Source organism: Macrobrachium rosenbergii, chromosome 46 (assembly GCF_040412425.1).
Source record: "Macrobrachium rosenbergii isolate ZJJX-2024 chromosome 46, ASM4041242v1, whole genome shotgun sequence".
NCBI lineage: Eukaryota > Metazoa > Arthropoda > Malacostraca > Decapoda > Palaemonidae > Macrobrachium > Macrobrachium rosenbergii.
The window spans coordinates 15,366,009-15,383,508 of NC_089786.1; the positions used below are offsets into that span (position 1 = coordinate 15,366,009).

Sequence of the window (17,500 nt, forward strand, 5' to 3'; positions counted from 1 at the left end):
ACGCCGGTCACTACAAAGCCTTTAATACGAAATGAAGAAACCCAGCTAACTGCTATATATGTATTTTATATGTATATGTGTGTGTACACACACACACATATATATATATATATATATATATATATATATATATATATATATATATATATATATATATATATATATATATATATATATACAAATACATATAAGAGCAGTTAGTTGGGTTTCTTCATTTCGTATTAAAGGCTTTGTAGTGACCGGCATATCCCAAAACTGTGAAGAGATGGACAAGTTAAGAGGGTCGCTAATAAGCCATTTCACCCTATATGAGGAGTGGCTCCAGATAAAAAGATTAAAAACCTTCACTGCCCCATTAACCCTTCAACACCATTTGTTATCGAAAGTTAGCGAGAACCTTTCACTCCGCGAACAGTCGTGACACCAGGCCGGAGGCTTCTCAGAGGGCACCGCGAGATGTTTCCAGGGCATTCGTATGAATGCGAGGCCTAAGGATATAATGCGAGTCATTATTACTCCTTAGAACTCGGCACAAGATGCCAAGTTTGAGGAAACTCGTTACGCTTAATTAAACTCGAGTGATTGATGGCACTGAAAACCCTGCACTGCCTTTTCCCATTCACTCGCGAGGCCACGCCACGTCGGACAGTTTACGCTCCAGATCACGCGGTATTTAATCTTCCCTGGTTATAAATGGACTGCTATAATAGATGCTAATAATAATAATAATGATATATCCACCTTCAGTAACACGTTTACTTCGACATTGGACGTCCGATGAATGGACTTAAAAGAACGTTGGGTCTTATTATGATTTTGATTGATAACTGCCAAGACATTCCTGACTTTTCTACACCTAAGTTTCGTGAGCATCCAGTGGCCAAAATATGAGTCTCGCAACCCCATCACGATATGTGATTGCTTAGAAACTAAGTAAATATGATCTGGAGACACCCAGTCGGAGTTTAATAATAATAATAATAATAATAATAATAATAACATGAAAGAAAGTAATAACATGAAAGTTTATAGTATCTTGAATGTTATGTTGTAGATATACGAGATGGGATTTGAACGGCAAGTGGAAGACACAGTTGAAGGCGGTCTATATCTTATGTAAGTCGACGTGCTGATGAAAGGACGTCTGTGTTGTGTGGAGGAATTATGAGGATTTTCAAGCTTTATTTAATTTATTTGAATAATTTTTAAGTAAGAAAATGGTCCATCAACAATGCAACAGGTAAAGAATGAATATAACAACGACTTTTTTTCTCTAAAGCTAACTTTTCTATTAAGGAGAGGCCTGTTTTATTAAAAAAAAAATGTTATAATAGCAACGGAGAGAAGCAGCAGCAGCAGCAGCAGCGGTAGTAGTAGTAGTAGTAGTAGTTAGTAGTAGTAGTAGTAGTAGCAGCAGTTCACCACCTGACTGGAAAGGAGGTCAGGGTTAATTTTCAGCGAATAATGTTTTCCTAACTTGGTAGGAATTAACGAAGATAAATTTTCTTTTGAAAAATCGGTTCTTTTCATAATCTCTCTCTCTCTCTCTCTCTCTCTCTCTCTCTCTCTCTCTCTCTCTCTCTCTCTCTCTCTCATTAGACGGAGAAAAATGACTTGGCGGTAGAGAAATCCTGTTTAACACTCAGGGAAAAATTAGTGTGTAAGAAAACAAAGAAGAAACACGGCAATAAGAGAATAATAACCTGAAAAATAAAAAAGGAAGAGATGATGATACAGATACTATTGTATGAAAAGAGCAACGAAGAAACATGGTATTTAAACGCATTGATGATAAGAGCACCTGGTAAAAGCATACTTCCGCCTGTATAATTTAAAAATTAAGAAGCCGTGCGACTGGTATGGTTACCACAACACGCTACATTATTTACGTTTGTTTCACGAGGACTAGGAAGTAAGTTTTTTTTTTATACATTCATTAACACATGATGGGCGAGATTACTTTGACGGCGACAATTTAATTTTGTCAGATTACAACCGTCGCTCACCAAAGAGTATTTAATTAGATACATCCAAATCCATTCATACGCTCAAACACATGCGCGCACACGCACACACACACACACACACACACACACACACACACACACACACACACACACACACACAAACACAGAAGGAAGCAAAAACAGCACCTCTTCCCTGCATCCTTTACAGAGTTGATAGGCCTGGGAAAATGTAAACATTAAGATTTGCAGCAGGCATAAAAAGAACAATTAATATTGCTCCACTGTGCTGTGGATACATATTTTCCAATTTCAATCATTGTTGTAATATCGCCAATTATGTGTAATTATGAGATGAGGCGAATTCTTATCGTATTAGTAAAAGAACTACATAAAAAATACTCCATGTTCTTAAAACCTTTTTTAAGGCCTTTTTTATTCATTTAAGAGCAGTCTATTTCGCCACATTTCACGAAAGTAAAATGTGAAACCAGCGCTTTGTTGGCAATGCACGGAGGCAATCATGCTGCATTCCCTCACAAAGGAATAGAAAAAATGGTCCTTTGATTAAGCTTTCAAGCTTTTAACACTAGTTATGAAACCCTTTCGCCCGGGTTCATCTTACTTAGACTTGCAAAATGATTTTAAATGCTATGCAGTGTGGAATAGTGCCCAACATGCAGCTAAAAGAACTTTACACACACACACACATGCGCGCGCAGACACACACACGCATATATATATATATATATATATATATATATATATATATATATATATATATATATATATATATATATATATATATATATATATATTATATGTGTGTATAAGCTATGTCATTGGATAACTAATATTAATATTCAAAACTAAGTCACGCTAAAACTAAGAGTTTTTAACTTATATACATACAGGCGTGCCTACACACACACAAACACACACCCACTAAATAAATATATATATATATATATATATATATATATATATATATATATATATATATATATATATATATATATATATATATATATAATGTGTGTGTGTATGTATGATTATGAAAATTAAGAACTCTTAGTTCTCACTATTAATATTAGTTACCCACTAACACAGTTTGTGTATACGCATGTTCAGTTATACATGGTCGCACATTACTAAGTAACCACGTACAGAACATATACATACATATATCTATCCATAGAATGTGTGGGTATACAGATATATATACCCATACAAATATATATAAAGTTCTACGCTTTTGCCTTTCAACAAAGTAATATCGCTTCGACCTCACATCTTTAACTCGCCAAGCGGCCTAGTTACCCCTCTATGGCCCCCTACCCAATGTTCACCTCCTCTCTCTCTCTCTCTCTCTCTCTCTCTCTCTCTCTCTCTCTCTTACCTCCCCCACCCTCTCCTTTCCCCTCCTTCCTGTGCAACAGCCTTTGTTATAATCCGCATTAGTTGGGAGGCCTTTCTTTTCCACTCAAGTAGTAAGACGGATGAAACTCGACTTCGTCGCCCAGTGATGCTTTCGTCTCTTTCTACGCTGCTGCGGTACCCTCTTACCCCTGCACCTCGTCTACGCGGTACCGTTCAGCACCAGGACTTGGTGCGCGGTGCCCTTCTAAGACCCTCATGATCTCTTCTGTGGTGGCCCTCTACCCTCATGACTTCTTCCGCAGTGCTTCTGCTGCCTACATGACCTGTGGTATGGTGCTTCTGCTAACCTCATGACCTGTGATACAGTGTTTCTACTACCCTCATGACCTGCGGTACGGTACCCCTCTACCCTAATGATCTCTTCTGCGGTGGCCCTTTCCTCAGGACTTGGCATAAGGCGCTTCCAACCCCACCCAAGAACCTCCACCCGAGAACCGATCACAGCACGCGGTGCCCTCCTACCTTCAGGAACTCCTGAACAGTGTCCCTCTGCATGGGTACAATACCTATGGTGCCCTTCTGCCCCTGTGCCCTCTTGAACAGTGTTCCTGGCCTCTTATATTGTAGCCTACTGCCTTGGGCCACTTCTACTGTAGAAAGCGGATTATGCGTCTATCCTTAATTCCCGGTTCCGCCCCTTTATTCTCCTCATTATCTCTCATTTCCGTCGACTCTCTCTCCATTTTCTGTTTTCATAAGCCTACGCGCTCTGTCAACTGGAGCTGTCGCTACTGCTCTTAATGTTGGTACTACGAGAACTATTATAGCTACTGCAGCCTTCGCCCCGTCTCTTCCTTCCGCTCGTCTCCGGGCCTTTAACGCTACTAGCACCAAACGCTATTAGCCTACATAATGCCGCCCATTAACTGAGCGTGTTATTACTCCCTTTTAATCGTATTTATTCGAATTCTTCTGTTCTGCCGATGTGACCGCCATTATCATCCTCCTTTCTTCCTCGTTCTTCCTCCTACGATGCCTGCTTCAGTCCTAGCCCCCGCCCCCAACAACCCCCACCCCTCCACTATCTCCGCTCTCTTCCCAATTTCCTTGCAGTGCGAGAACAGTGTTAAGCAATCGTTTAAACTTTTTATCATTTTTGTTGTTCATTCTCGTCAGAAATTATATTCTGTATATTGAAACTGAAATTGAGTTAGATTGATCTGTTCCATGTAACCGAAGCCGGAGGAGTTTTTTTTACACTGGATGTTTTATGTTATAGGACTAATTATATTCAATCAGTCCAGGTTATTGAAGACTGATCTAAATGCAACGATTCTAGGGAAAAGGTATTTCTTACAGAGCTGTATTCTTTGTTTTGCCCTTTTTTTTTATGATGTTGATTTTATCGCCAATTAACGAGCACCATTTTTCCCGCTGGGTCCACACGAGTTTTCAATTTTGGCGGCTTTATTGACTTAAATGCCATTTTCACTTTCAAACTGCCGAAGTTCCCGTGGTTGATTCGTCACTACCAAGCTGTTTCACATTCTCTCTCTCTCTCTCTCTCTCTCTCTCTCTCTCTCTCTCTCTCTCTCTCTCTCTCTCTCTCTGTGTGTGTGTGTGTGTGTGTGTGTGTGTGTGTGCATGTGTGTGGCTATCATTTCTACATTGCATTTAGTACTGCTACTCTTCTATTTGGTATTGATACTGTACGAGAGTTAGCTTCAGTATAATACAGTTGTTTTTATTCACTTACTTTTGTATATGAAAACAGTGTGAAAAATTATTTTTGTTCTGAGAAATACAAATCAGCTCCTTTTCCTTCCTGGTATGTTAATTAGGCTTACAGATGCAATTGTGTTTGGTAAGCAAATTAAACTGAGTGTACTAATTAGTCAGATTGATTTTGTTTTGTGAAGTTTTAAGGAATAATTAGGCCTAGGGAGATTGGAAATGATTCAGACCAAGAATATATGAATACCAGCAAATGGTAATTAGGTCTACATAAATTAGAGACAAAGGAGGCTAATAATATTGAGGCTAGGTAATTTGCATATCTTTTATGCCTGGAGAATTTAAAAACTCTCCAAACTAGGAATTTCCACCTACATGTACGTTGCTTAGGCATATTTTACGTGTTATGTAAACCTGCTTAAGTTACTATCTAACTTAGGAATATACAGTCCGGTTTATTTTTTGCAATACGAAGCAGATTAAAAACAACCAAGCCCAGAGCTTGTCTTCACACTGTTTATACAAAGTAGATGAGAAACAATCCTGAAATAAGGTATAACCAAGTATGTATTTCAGGTGATACATTTCATTGTTTCTGAAAGAAAAATTTGCATATGCTTAGTACCTTTGGCTAATCAATACATGGACCGTATAAGCAGTATGTGACCTGGAGATAAATCAAGCGCCCTTTGGACCAAGTAACCATAGGTCTACACCAGCCTCTTCAACCCCACACACGTTTATTGTCTCTTATGGGCTTCTCCGTGGACAAGACCCTGTACTGACTGGTATTCGGCAAATCTACTTCCTTCCAATACCTACTCCATTTCAACCCCATCCGATTCTACCTACTGTTTGTTCGACTATGTTGCACTGTTTACCCAGACGCTCTGACGGGGATGGTCCAAGGAATTGCTCATAAATGAGTTGCGAAAACAGAAGTTAGGTATTTTAAAGAAGCTGGAAAGTTATATGGGAAGAGAACAAAGATACGAAACGAAAAGCATCTTGGTTCGAAAGAATGCTGCGAAACGGCCCTAGTACCACTTACAGTGCTCCATCGAAGGAACATTGCAAGTAGCACCCAACTTTCTCTTGGGTATTTGGCCTCAGATTAAGCGATAATCTATAATTAATAAAATATGTAAAGATCGCTCGCATGCATTAGCCAATTTATGTTCTTTCATGTTACGTTATTCTTAGCTTACAAAAGAGTACGCTGAACTGTTGAATATTAATGAAATTATAAAATAAGCGAGGGTTATACTTTGATGTATTGAAAAATAATGGCCTTTTTATCGCTCCAGTGACTTTAAAACGCCGTCAATTATTCATCAATATGTTTGATAATAATGAGATAAGGTTTACATTTTATTATATTGTTCACATTTTTTATGTTTGACTAATATGTAAAATATAGAGCGTAAATTTTATTGATAATTTTTCTTTGTAATTAAATTTCTCTGTTCCTTTCATTTATTTATGGATTTTTTTTCTTAATGTTTGTTGGCTCGACGATTTCATTCCTATCAATAAATTATTTCAGGTTAGACAGGGCAGAGTAGAACCCGTCGCCTAGGTAAAAAAAAAAAAAAAAAAGTTATTAGTTGAAAATTTAGGGAAAGGAGGAAATGAAATCCAGCAAAAAGGGGGAAGTAAAGACCAGGTCTTTGTAAGTGTGTGTGTGTGTGTGTTTTAAGGTCCTCAGCTGTTTGATCATCATTTTTTTGGTAGTAAAGAAAAGCAGAAATTTTCTGCATTCTGGTAAATGAGATTAGGCAGACCCAAATGCTATTATATCTGAATCTGTTTTTGTAATAATTTGGTTTTTTGTAGTTTCAGTCTCAGAGAATTTAGTGATAAACAGTTTAATGATCGTATATCCAGGGAAATCGTCTCCACTAAAAAAATATGATTATAGATAAATATTTTTTCAGTCTGATTTTTTTTTAACGAATGACAGAACTTTAGCGTAATCCACAAAGAAAATTTCTTCACTCATTTCCTTACGAATTTAAAACTTTTTTCAGCAGAAATCTCATACAAAAATTATAGGGAATCACAAGAGAAAGATATCATTTCGGACACTTCAACAGTATTGCAAGACTTAGAACTTTAGACCAAAAACATTATGAATTTTGCTGTGGAGCTGTAAATGAAAAACGGAGATGGAATACCATAGATTCATGTTCGTGCATCTATGGTATTTTCTTGACCGTAATTGTTTTCTTGGTGTAATTATTGCTGCCGGATGCTGCACTCCATTAATCTTTGGTCTCGTGTTACTTTGTATTCATTCATCTTGAGGTAATTAATTGTCAGGTTAGCTCACTTCACACTAACACATTCTGTATTACATCTGTTTAATCCCATGTTTTTTATTCGTTTCATATTAGTTTCGAACCCTCTAGATCAACTGAGTTTTTGCATCTTGTTTCTCATATTTTATTTCTTTTCAGGCCAGTTTCTGTCATTTTTTTTTCGAGACATTTGATGTTACTATCCAAATTAATATCTACTGTTTTCAAAACAACGGAGATCTTTCAGTTTCTGCACCTTATTCTCCATTTTTTGTCATTTTCATTTGCAGAATGACATGCCTTTGAGTTCTTGTTTGTCATTGTTTATTTATCTGTTTTCTAATGAATATCTGTCGTCGCCTGTTTTCACATAAGTAACAACGGTCTCTTCATCCAAGTATCTACTGTAGGTCTCTTATCAAATATCAGATAAATATCTTGGTCTTTTCATCAATTTTAGATAAATATTTGGGTCTATTTTCAGATAGATATCAGGGTCTCTTCATCTGTTTTCAGATAAATACCTGAGCTGCGTCATCAGTTTCACATAAATACCTGTGTTTCTTTACTGCTTTTAGATAAATATGTATGTCTCATTATCTGTTTTGAAAAAATAATGATGGTTCTCTTCCATCTTAAAAACAATTGGTATTCATCTATTTTCGGATATATGTTTTGGTCTCTTCGTTTATTTTAATTAAAATAACTGTATCTCTTCATCTGTTTTCAGATAAATAACACTGGGTCACTTTATCTGAAAAACAATAGGCATACATATATCTACTTGCAAATACCTGGATCTCTTCATCTATTTTTGTATAAATATCCGGGTGTCTTCATCAGTTTCGCGTGAATATCTCCGTCTCTTCATTTATTTTCAGATAGATATATAGGTGTTATCATCGATTTTCGGATGAATATCTGGTTCCCTCATCTGTTTTGAGTAGAAGCAGGGTTCTAGGAATCCGGGTATATTGTTTTCGAACGGTAGTTTTAGTTTTCTGTAAAAGAAAATTATTGTGCCGGCTATGTCTGTCCGTCCGCCCTAAGATCTTAAAAACTACTGAGGCTAGAGTGCTGCAAATTGGTATGTTGATCATTCACCCTGCAATCATCTAACATGCCAAATGACAGCCATCTAGCCTCAGTAGTTTTTATTTTATTTTAGGTTAACCTTAGCCATAATCATACTTCTGGCAGCACTATATGTACCAACAACATAGGCCACCACCGGACCGTGGCTGAGTTTTATGGGCCGCGGCTAAGAGTTTTTTGGGCCGTGGCTGAGTCCACCAACGGACAGAAAACGCGATTGTTCCGAAGAAACTTCGGCCCGTTTCGTCTTTTATCTATTGAGCGAATAGTTTTGAGGAGTGGACATTGAAGTTTACAGTCTCTATTTATTTTAACTCAGTATCTAGGCCTTCCTTCCTTAATTTTTGTTACCAATTGTTATAGCAGTTTAGAACGCTATAAGTTCTTGCGCCTCACTCTTCGCCTTTTTTTCCTTGTCTCCAGATCAGTTTATGTTAATTTCGTAGCAATTTTTGGTTTTATAAGTTTTTGCATCTCATTCTCCGCCGATGTCTTTTTTTTTCAATTGGTATATTTTTCCTTTATTTGTATTTATTTTAAGAATATTTTTCTCTTAAGTTGTTCCAGTACATGTAGCATAATAAGTTTTGGGGTCGGAAATCTTGCGTTATTTTTCATCCACATGTTATCAGATCAGTAGCTACGTTTCTCCATCATTCATACCCTCTATTTTCAGAGTGAGTTGTGACTCAAAAAGTTCCTGCACCGTATATTCCATGTTATCTTTCAAGGGGAGAGTTTGGGTCCCATACTTTTTGTATGTTCAAATCAACGATTGAGTCCTGTAGTTCCTGCAATTAGTTCTCCATTATATTGCAGCTATTTTCATATCAATTTTTGAGGTTCAGTTTCCTTTTGTTAATTTTTACTTATTCAGATAAATCTTTGAGATCTGAAATTCTTACAACTAATCCGGTCTCTGGTTTTCCCTCTTTTCAGATCAATTTCTGGGTCTCGAACTGCCCCACGAGCACGTTTTCCGCGGAGTGTTTCAGGTGGAGAGCGGAGACAGGTGGTCTCCAGCACTGTCTGATCCCAACAGCGTCACATATTCAGCAACAGCCAGACAGTACGCAGCCAGACTAGACAATGTCTACAAGAATTCGGTGTTCAAAAATGTTTTCATCAGGGCTGAGGTTCTTGGGTTGGACAGGTGAGATCACTTTTGTTTTCCGTATGCAGAGATGTGCATGTATATATATATATATATATATATATATATATATATATATATATATATATATATATATATATATATATATATATATATATATATATATATATATATATATATATATATATATGTATATATATATAATATATATATATATATGTATATATATATATATATATATATATATATATATATATATATTATATGCATGTATGAATATATGTATGTTAGTAATACAGGTTACCCATAAAAACACGAAAAGCGTACAGCAGATTTACTAGCATAAAATTTCGGAAGTTACTGTTCCCCTCACCTGTCCGTTGAGGAAAACAGTAGTTTCCTAAACATAACGCTAGAAAATCTACGTTTTTCGTGTTTTTATGGGCAACCTTCATTAGATGGAATTCTGTTATAACAGCAAATATTTTATAGTTACACTGCAATATATATGAATAAGTATAGCATATATAATATATATACATATATGTTTATAATGTGTGTGGTTGTGTATATGATATATAATGTGTGTGTATGTACGTGTATGTGTACTTCTGTATACTTGTTTTCTTCATGGAAATGCCTAAAAATAATACTGCAGTTGCTAGCGTATACGGATGAGAATGTGCAGTTTTAAATTTGGGGACTTTATACTCTTGTGTACTTGGAACTGTGGTCACCTCTTCTCTCCATTACTCGAAAAGTCTTCGGTACCAAAACCTCCTAATATTTCCAAGTTAGAACTCCAGGCCCGAAACGCCCCTCCTCCTCACTTCCTCGGTCCTTCCGGTATCATCGTTCACTTCAGTTGAATTGACGCCCAATTGAATAGAGGAAGTTTGTGAATAGAAAACTCATCAACGAGCGGCATCTGCCTCTGTTCTTTAATGAGTGTTGATCGATTTTTATCATAATTAAGAATTGATTACATAAGGCGAGTTTCAATGAGGTTTAGAAATAAAAAAGAAAAAGAGTGGCTGGAATCTTTCTACAAAGCCTACAGGGTTTCTGTAGGAAAGAAGAGGTATTATTGGACTTCTTTAGACATTGGTCTTATCGTCATTTCAGTGCTGTACTATTTCAGGCGGCCGCTTGAATTGGATTCTTTCTCTTATTTTTTTTCATTTATTTTTATAATGATTACTAGTTTCTAACAAGGCAATACATATTGACTGCTATATTTGACACACACACCCACACATGAAGTATGTAAACAGTAAGGATCCCATAAACATGAAGGAATAGAGGAGGCAAAATGCTAATATTGCTGATTTTCCCGTAGTGTTGGTCTTTAAAAAGAGATTTCATGTTTGACGCTGAACTCACAAATGAGATGACAAGATAAGCTATGGTAAATAAAAAAAAAAAACAGCGATAGGAGTTCTTTTTGAACTTGCTCTCCGTTCGTTCTACTAAAACCTCGGTTCGATCTAATAAAGCCTTGGTTCGATTCAGGTGAGCGTTGGTTCTGTTAAATACACCAATGATCACATTTCATGGCCTGCTGTCTGTTCTTTTTCCCTCTACCATCTAACTCCAGAATTTTCTTCCTGTCCTTGTTGCCCCTCCTTCAAAATCATTTTTCCAGAGTCCGCCGGCCTCTGCGCCTTGCTCTTGGATTTGTCATTTCACTTCTCTTATTGCGAAAAAAATTTCAGTAAGCGTGTCCGTTATTTTATTTGAGGGAGTGATTAAGAGAAATTGTGCCATTCTCTCCTATTGAACAGGAAAAAGTTCTAATAAGAGACCTTCTCTTGTTAAACGAATTGGATAGAAAAGCAAGCGTATTCCACTTAACAATATAGAGAAAGTGTGTGTGAGAGAGAGAGAGAGAGAGAGAAAGAGAGTCAGAGACCTTCTCTTACAAAAAAAAAAAAAAATTGCCGGCAGCCAGCGCTTTCCATCATAGAATTGAAGAGAGAGAGAGAGAGAGAGAGAGAGAGAGAGAGAGAGAGAGAGAGAGAGAAATTTCGGTCGGAATGCGAGGCCTTTGTACCCCATGAATGTAAGCGAATGAATAAATTGTCCCGTTCTGATGAAAACGCAGTAATTGATGAATGCCTCAGGCCCTGTTGACATGATAGGTCACTTGACGTTGTCACTTTTTTGTATGACATTCCAGCAACGAATGCCCCCAAATTATGCCGCGCGCCCCCGCCATGCAAAGAGATTTTACCTCAGCTAGATAAATGTTGTCTATTTGCGTGTTCCACAATTAAAAGTACAAATTTGCACTTGCTTTGGTACAGTGCACACAGTAATGGGCATGTTTGTGCTAGAGTATTTGCATTTTAGAATCAAAATAGTAAAACTTTTTTTTTATTACATTACGTCATGCAAACGTTCTGGAGGGATAGATGTTTTTTTTAATTTGGCATTGTTTCCCTTTTATGTAAGGATGGCTTCTTGTATTTAAGAAATGGTCCGAATGATGTGTGGGTGCTGGGTGCCTTTATTTGCTTGTATTTGTGCCCTACATTTCAACCAAGCAGCCAACCACGAATACTTATACAAGCTGTGCTGTTCATGTGTGCTTAATTAAAACAATTGTGTATTGTGTATGAGAATATACACCTGGATTTACGCTTCTTTAAAAAAATGTTTTATCAGTTTTCATCTGTCATATTTATGCTTTCAGTATGTGTTTGGCTGGTCACTAAAGATAGAAATGTAATATCTCAAACACTGATTTTCATTTTGAATTGACTCAAGCATTTTTGTATACTCCTAACACTGGATTTATCAGTGTATCATGCCAATCAATCCCGATCATCTTCTACCAACAGAGGTCCTGAGAACCGCCTTGTAGTACACTTCAACCTTCACATCAACTACCGTCGTTTGCACCTGGACGCGGCCGACCTGTACTTGGTCCTGGTAGCCGAAATACGACGCCCAGAATCCCGAGCGCTGGCGGGTATCAAAATTAACGAGGATACTGTGGAAATACAAGGTATGTAGGTTATCTCTACCATTTTTTGAATCGTGCTTCCTTTTTGCTGCAAATCTTCCATTGGCTTCCAACCTACGTGTCCATAACAGGAAAAAATATAAATATAGCTAACTAGTCGTTCAAGGAAACTTAACAATATGAGGGGTCATCCTGGTTGACAGAACGAGGTTTAGTGGAGTAGAACCTCCAAAACTGCCCCAGGAGGTTGATGATAAACCATGGAACAACAAAACAACCTTATCTATCCTAGCCTAACCCTACCTAGTCCAATCCAACCGAGCTCAGATTATATACAACCTTACCTAAATAGCCTTAGCAAGCATAACCTAACCTTGCCTAATCTATCAAGCTTTACCTTGTCTAGTATAACCTAACCTTACCTAGTTTAAAAGAAACTACTCGGCCTTACTGAACTTTTCTTTGTCTAGCATAACCTAACCCAATCTAGCCCAAGTTAACCATACCTAGATATTTATCTCATCCATTGCTTAACCAAAATAAATTTTATGAGACTGTTTTTGAGGTGTGTTCCTAGACAGACAAGAAAATGGTAGATAAAATGCAGATGTTAACAAACAAGATGATGGCAGGCTAATGTTGAAACATTAGGTAAATTAGCATAATGTAGTTCGATATAGAAGATTTGAAACCAATGGTATAGCCTATTACCCACTGACTTAGAATTATTAGACCAACATGGCATTTGAGTCTTGTTAAAAAAAAAAAGCTTTTTAGACAATCGTACAGACGTTAAAGCAACACGAGGACATACCATTAGACTTCCATGGAAACAATGGTTATTTACTCTCAGATGTAACATTAATACAATTTTAAACTTTCACCATAAATTGGTTTCTTTCTCCATAAAAAAATCGAAATTGTTGGGAAAAACTTAAATATGTTTCATTTTCTCTGTGTATAAAATTTAAGATCACAAAAAGATTTTGTTAACATTTATTTGGTCATTTAAAAGCTGGAATTCTTGTGATAAGTTTAAATTCTGAATCATATATTAAATTAAAGTTTTCCAGTTGAAAAATTATCGTGCATGTTAGTATATGTCACGGAACCTTATAATAAACTATTTATGAAAAATCATTCAATTTTTTTTATTAGATGTCCAAGATGTTAGTAAAGAGTTGTTATTTTAAATATATTTAAGCAATATCATACAGTATTTTGTTGGATTTTACGCCTCATCAAGACCCATTACCTCGTGCAATCGACTGATAGAAGAAGTGACTATGAAAATATCTTATTTAATTTGATCTCGTTGCTTTCGGTTAGCCGTCTCTTTTGATTCATGGGCTTGCAATTATATTCTTTGAAATTGCTTATAAAGGAGAGGTGTTTTCATTTATGCAATACACGGTTTGTAATATAAGAACGCGAATTTATGAATAGGGAGAGGGCAACCATGTATTGAAATGGTAGAGGGTAACTTTTGAAAGCGGAATAACGAAACAAAGCAATGTCTTTTGATCAATATTTCACACACTCACACGCGCGGCAGTGCTTACATACGCTATATGTATAATATATATACTATATATTTATATTTATTTATATATATATATATATATATATATATATATATATATATATATATATATATATACTGTATATATACATATATACATGTAATATAAATTTATATATACATATATATATATATATTTTTTTATGTATACATATATATATATATATATGTGTATGTGTATAGGAATGTATATATCGTTATAATTATGCAGTATATTTATATTTATACATACATAAATATGATTATATATATATAAAAAAACTGGTCGCTTTTACCATATACTTGAAACAGTCACAATGAGCTCTTTTTTTTTTTAGCTTAGCCTCAGCCCAGGTCATCGCGAGTGAGTTCGAATCTGCCTGTGGATGCTAGAGTTTCTTCATTTTTCTTTATTTCGGCTGTGATGCTTTGTAGTGACAAGCAAATCCAGAAAGTGTGAAGAAACCGATTATTTAAGTGGTCACGTTGATTGCTACCAGTGCATATATATATATATATATATATATATATATATATATATATATATATATATATATATATATATATATATATATATATATATATATATATATATATATATGTATGTATATATATGTATATAGTTCCTCGCGTGAGCGGGTTCCGTTCTCAGCTACCACTCTGTTGGTCGCGAGTTATCCGACCGACCATGAAGAATTAGAGGAATTTGTGATAGAAATTCATTTCTTGCTATAATGTGGTTCGGATTCCACAATAAGCTGTAGGTCCCGTTGCTATGGTTCTTAGCCACGTAAAAATAAATAATCCTTCGGGCCAGCCCTAGGAGAGCTGTTAATATGGTTAAACTAAGATATAGCCTACTTAACTTTATGTATGTATGTATGTATGTATGTATGTATGTATGTATGTATGTATGTATGTATGTGTGTGTGTGTGTATAACTGAATCGCGAAAATATGGAACGTGATGAATATATAAATAAAGACAAAATCCACGAAGGAAAGAGAAACGCTGGAATGCTGCGAGGCCTTTCGAAAGGTCTCGCAGCACTCCAGTCTTTCTCTTTGAATCGTGGATTTTGATTTTGTCTTTATATATATATATATATATATATATATATATATATATATATATATATATATATATATATATATATATATATATATATATATATATATATAGTATTAGTTTGTTAGTTTGTAACGATGTAAAACAAAATCATTATCACAGTAGAGGATAAGAATTTGTTCCAAAATCATCCGACATATTGATTAATCTTGCAATCCTCTTCCAACTTCATAGGTCAATTCGTTATGTTTGAATCTCAGTGAAGAAAAAAAACTTAGCATGCAAGGAACCTTAGTCCTGTACCCAACAAACGAATATTTTTACATACCAGATTCCTCTCCGAAAGCTCATTTCTGTGACATGTGTTAAGCAGAGTTGGTTATTTCAGAATCTATGTTTTACATGCAGCATTTGTTGGGCCAGGTGACTCTTCGCCAAGGGCGTGGCCATGGGTGGGAGGGGTTGTTCGCCCACATTCTTATTCTGGCAAGGAGAAACAATTATGGCATTTAAACTCATAAAAGTTATGAAATTTAAATTATACGTTACAATTTATTTCCTAATACAAAGCGACAGTACACGTTCTGTAATTAAAAACCAGTGACGAAGTATCAAAAATGTTTTATGAAAAAGTTAGAATTAAAATTCGTGACAACATGAATTTTTGTTACAAAGGACTCACCCTTCATACCTCCGGCCCGACTGAAACTTGGCTTTTCCCATGAATGTTGCTACTATTAGCTACTGTAGGCTGCGAAAGGATAGGAGACGGAGGAGAGGGTAGAGGGGGAGGAATTAGAAGATGATAAATCAAATACTTGGAAAAAGAATAATCGAAGACTGAAAGAAACTTCACTTCGCTGCTGGGACAAGTATTTTTCTCGATTACTTTTGGTTAACCAAAAGTCATCTAGAAAAATACAACGAATTTGTATTATAATTATAACTGCGTGTATGTCCTGTTTTCCGTTACTTCTTTTCAGGTTATCAAAATTATCAAGAGAGGTCAAATTACTTAGAGACTTTTTTAGACGTCTGACCAAGCAACAGTTTTTCATTTAGAAGAACACAGCAGATTTGAATGACATTTATTCGTGGAAGTCGGATCTTTTATATTTAATTTAGGAAAGAATGTAACTCTTAAGTTTGATTTTTTCATGGATATTATCAATTCTAAATTCAAATGGACAGCAGTGTCAGAATAATCCAGATATGTTTCCTTCAGAACGAAGCACAATTGAAATTTATTCTGAAAATTTTGTTATTCAAGTTGAATTCAGATATATAATTAATATTCCGAGGAAGGGAGGCTGTATCCATCATAAATTATAAAACAGAAAGTGGAAATAAAGTTCATTATTAAGTGATGTATTTATAGGCTTCGCCTATTTGTAGATTATGAAGTGATTGAGGAAGAAGGATAAATTCAACAACATCAGCAAAATAATTCAGCAACAACAACAACAACAATAATAATAATAATAATAATAATAATAATAATAATAATAATAATAATAATAATAATAATAATAATAATAATAATGAAAATAATAATAGTAGCAATAAAACTTTTAATTGCATAAAATAACGCTGATCGACACAAAAGGCCAGGTGATAAATTTTGTTCAGAACCGGCAAATATTTTGTATCATACCAAATGAAACGTTTTGTATTACAGTGGTAGCGTATTGCTAGTGTATTGCATCTAACAAAGCTTTAATTATTGCATTAGCAAAAAAGGGGGTGTGTGTGTGTGTGTGTGTGTTGGGAGGGGTTTGAGGAAGCGACAAGGAAGTACATTCGTAGAGAATGGTTGAAAAGACCTCTTAGATATTTTGGTGCAAAATTCATTCATATTTAAAAAGAGACGATAATTAGATCCACAGACAGTTAGAGAATTTGGACAGGTAAGGATGCTCTAAAGAGCCCGCAGTGGTTCCTACAGTCTCCCGCACAAGGCAGACTGTAGGCTATAGACAGCCCCTATTTGGAAATCAGTGTTGATTATAAAAGGAACACAACATTTGTTTAACACTTACCGACTGATTCGCAAGTTTGTGGAATACACACACACACATATACACACACACACATATATATATATATATATATATATATATATATATATATATATATATATATATATATATATATATATATATATACATATATATACATATATATATATATATATATATATATATATATATATATATATATATATATATATATATATATATATATATATATATATACGTTTAAAATCTAGGTTTCTAAGTTATAATCATGGAGACGTGTGTCTAATAGACTGCACAG

General features: G+C 35.3%; 1 protein-coding gene across 22 annotated transcripts in view; it reads left to right on the forward strand.

The window, feature by feature from the left end:
• The window catches only part of LOC136830235 (atrial natriuretic peptide-converting enzyme), an 848,233-nt gene that overhangs the window by 765,718 nt on the left and 65,015 nt on the right, over nucleotides 1-17,500 (forward strand). For all 22 annotated transcript variants that reach the window (XM_067089549.1, XM_067089544.1, XM_067089546.1 and 19 more), the window contains 2 exons: nucleotides 9,413-9,626; nucleotides 12,431-12,597. In XM_067089549.1, coding sequence (XP_066945650.1) covers nucleotides 9,413-9,626; nucleotides 12,431-12,597 — 381 coding nt within the window. The remainder of the gene's footprint in view (nucleotides 1-9,412; nucleotides 9,627-12,430; nucleotides 12,598-17,500) is intronic.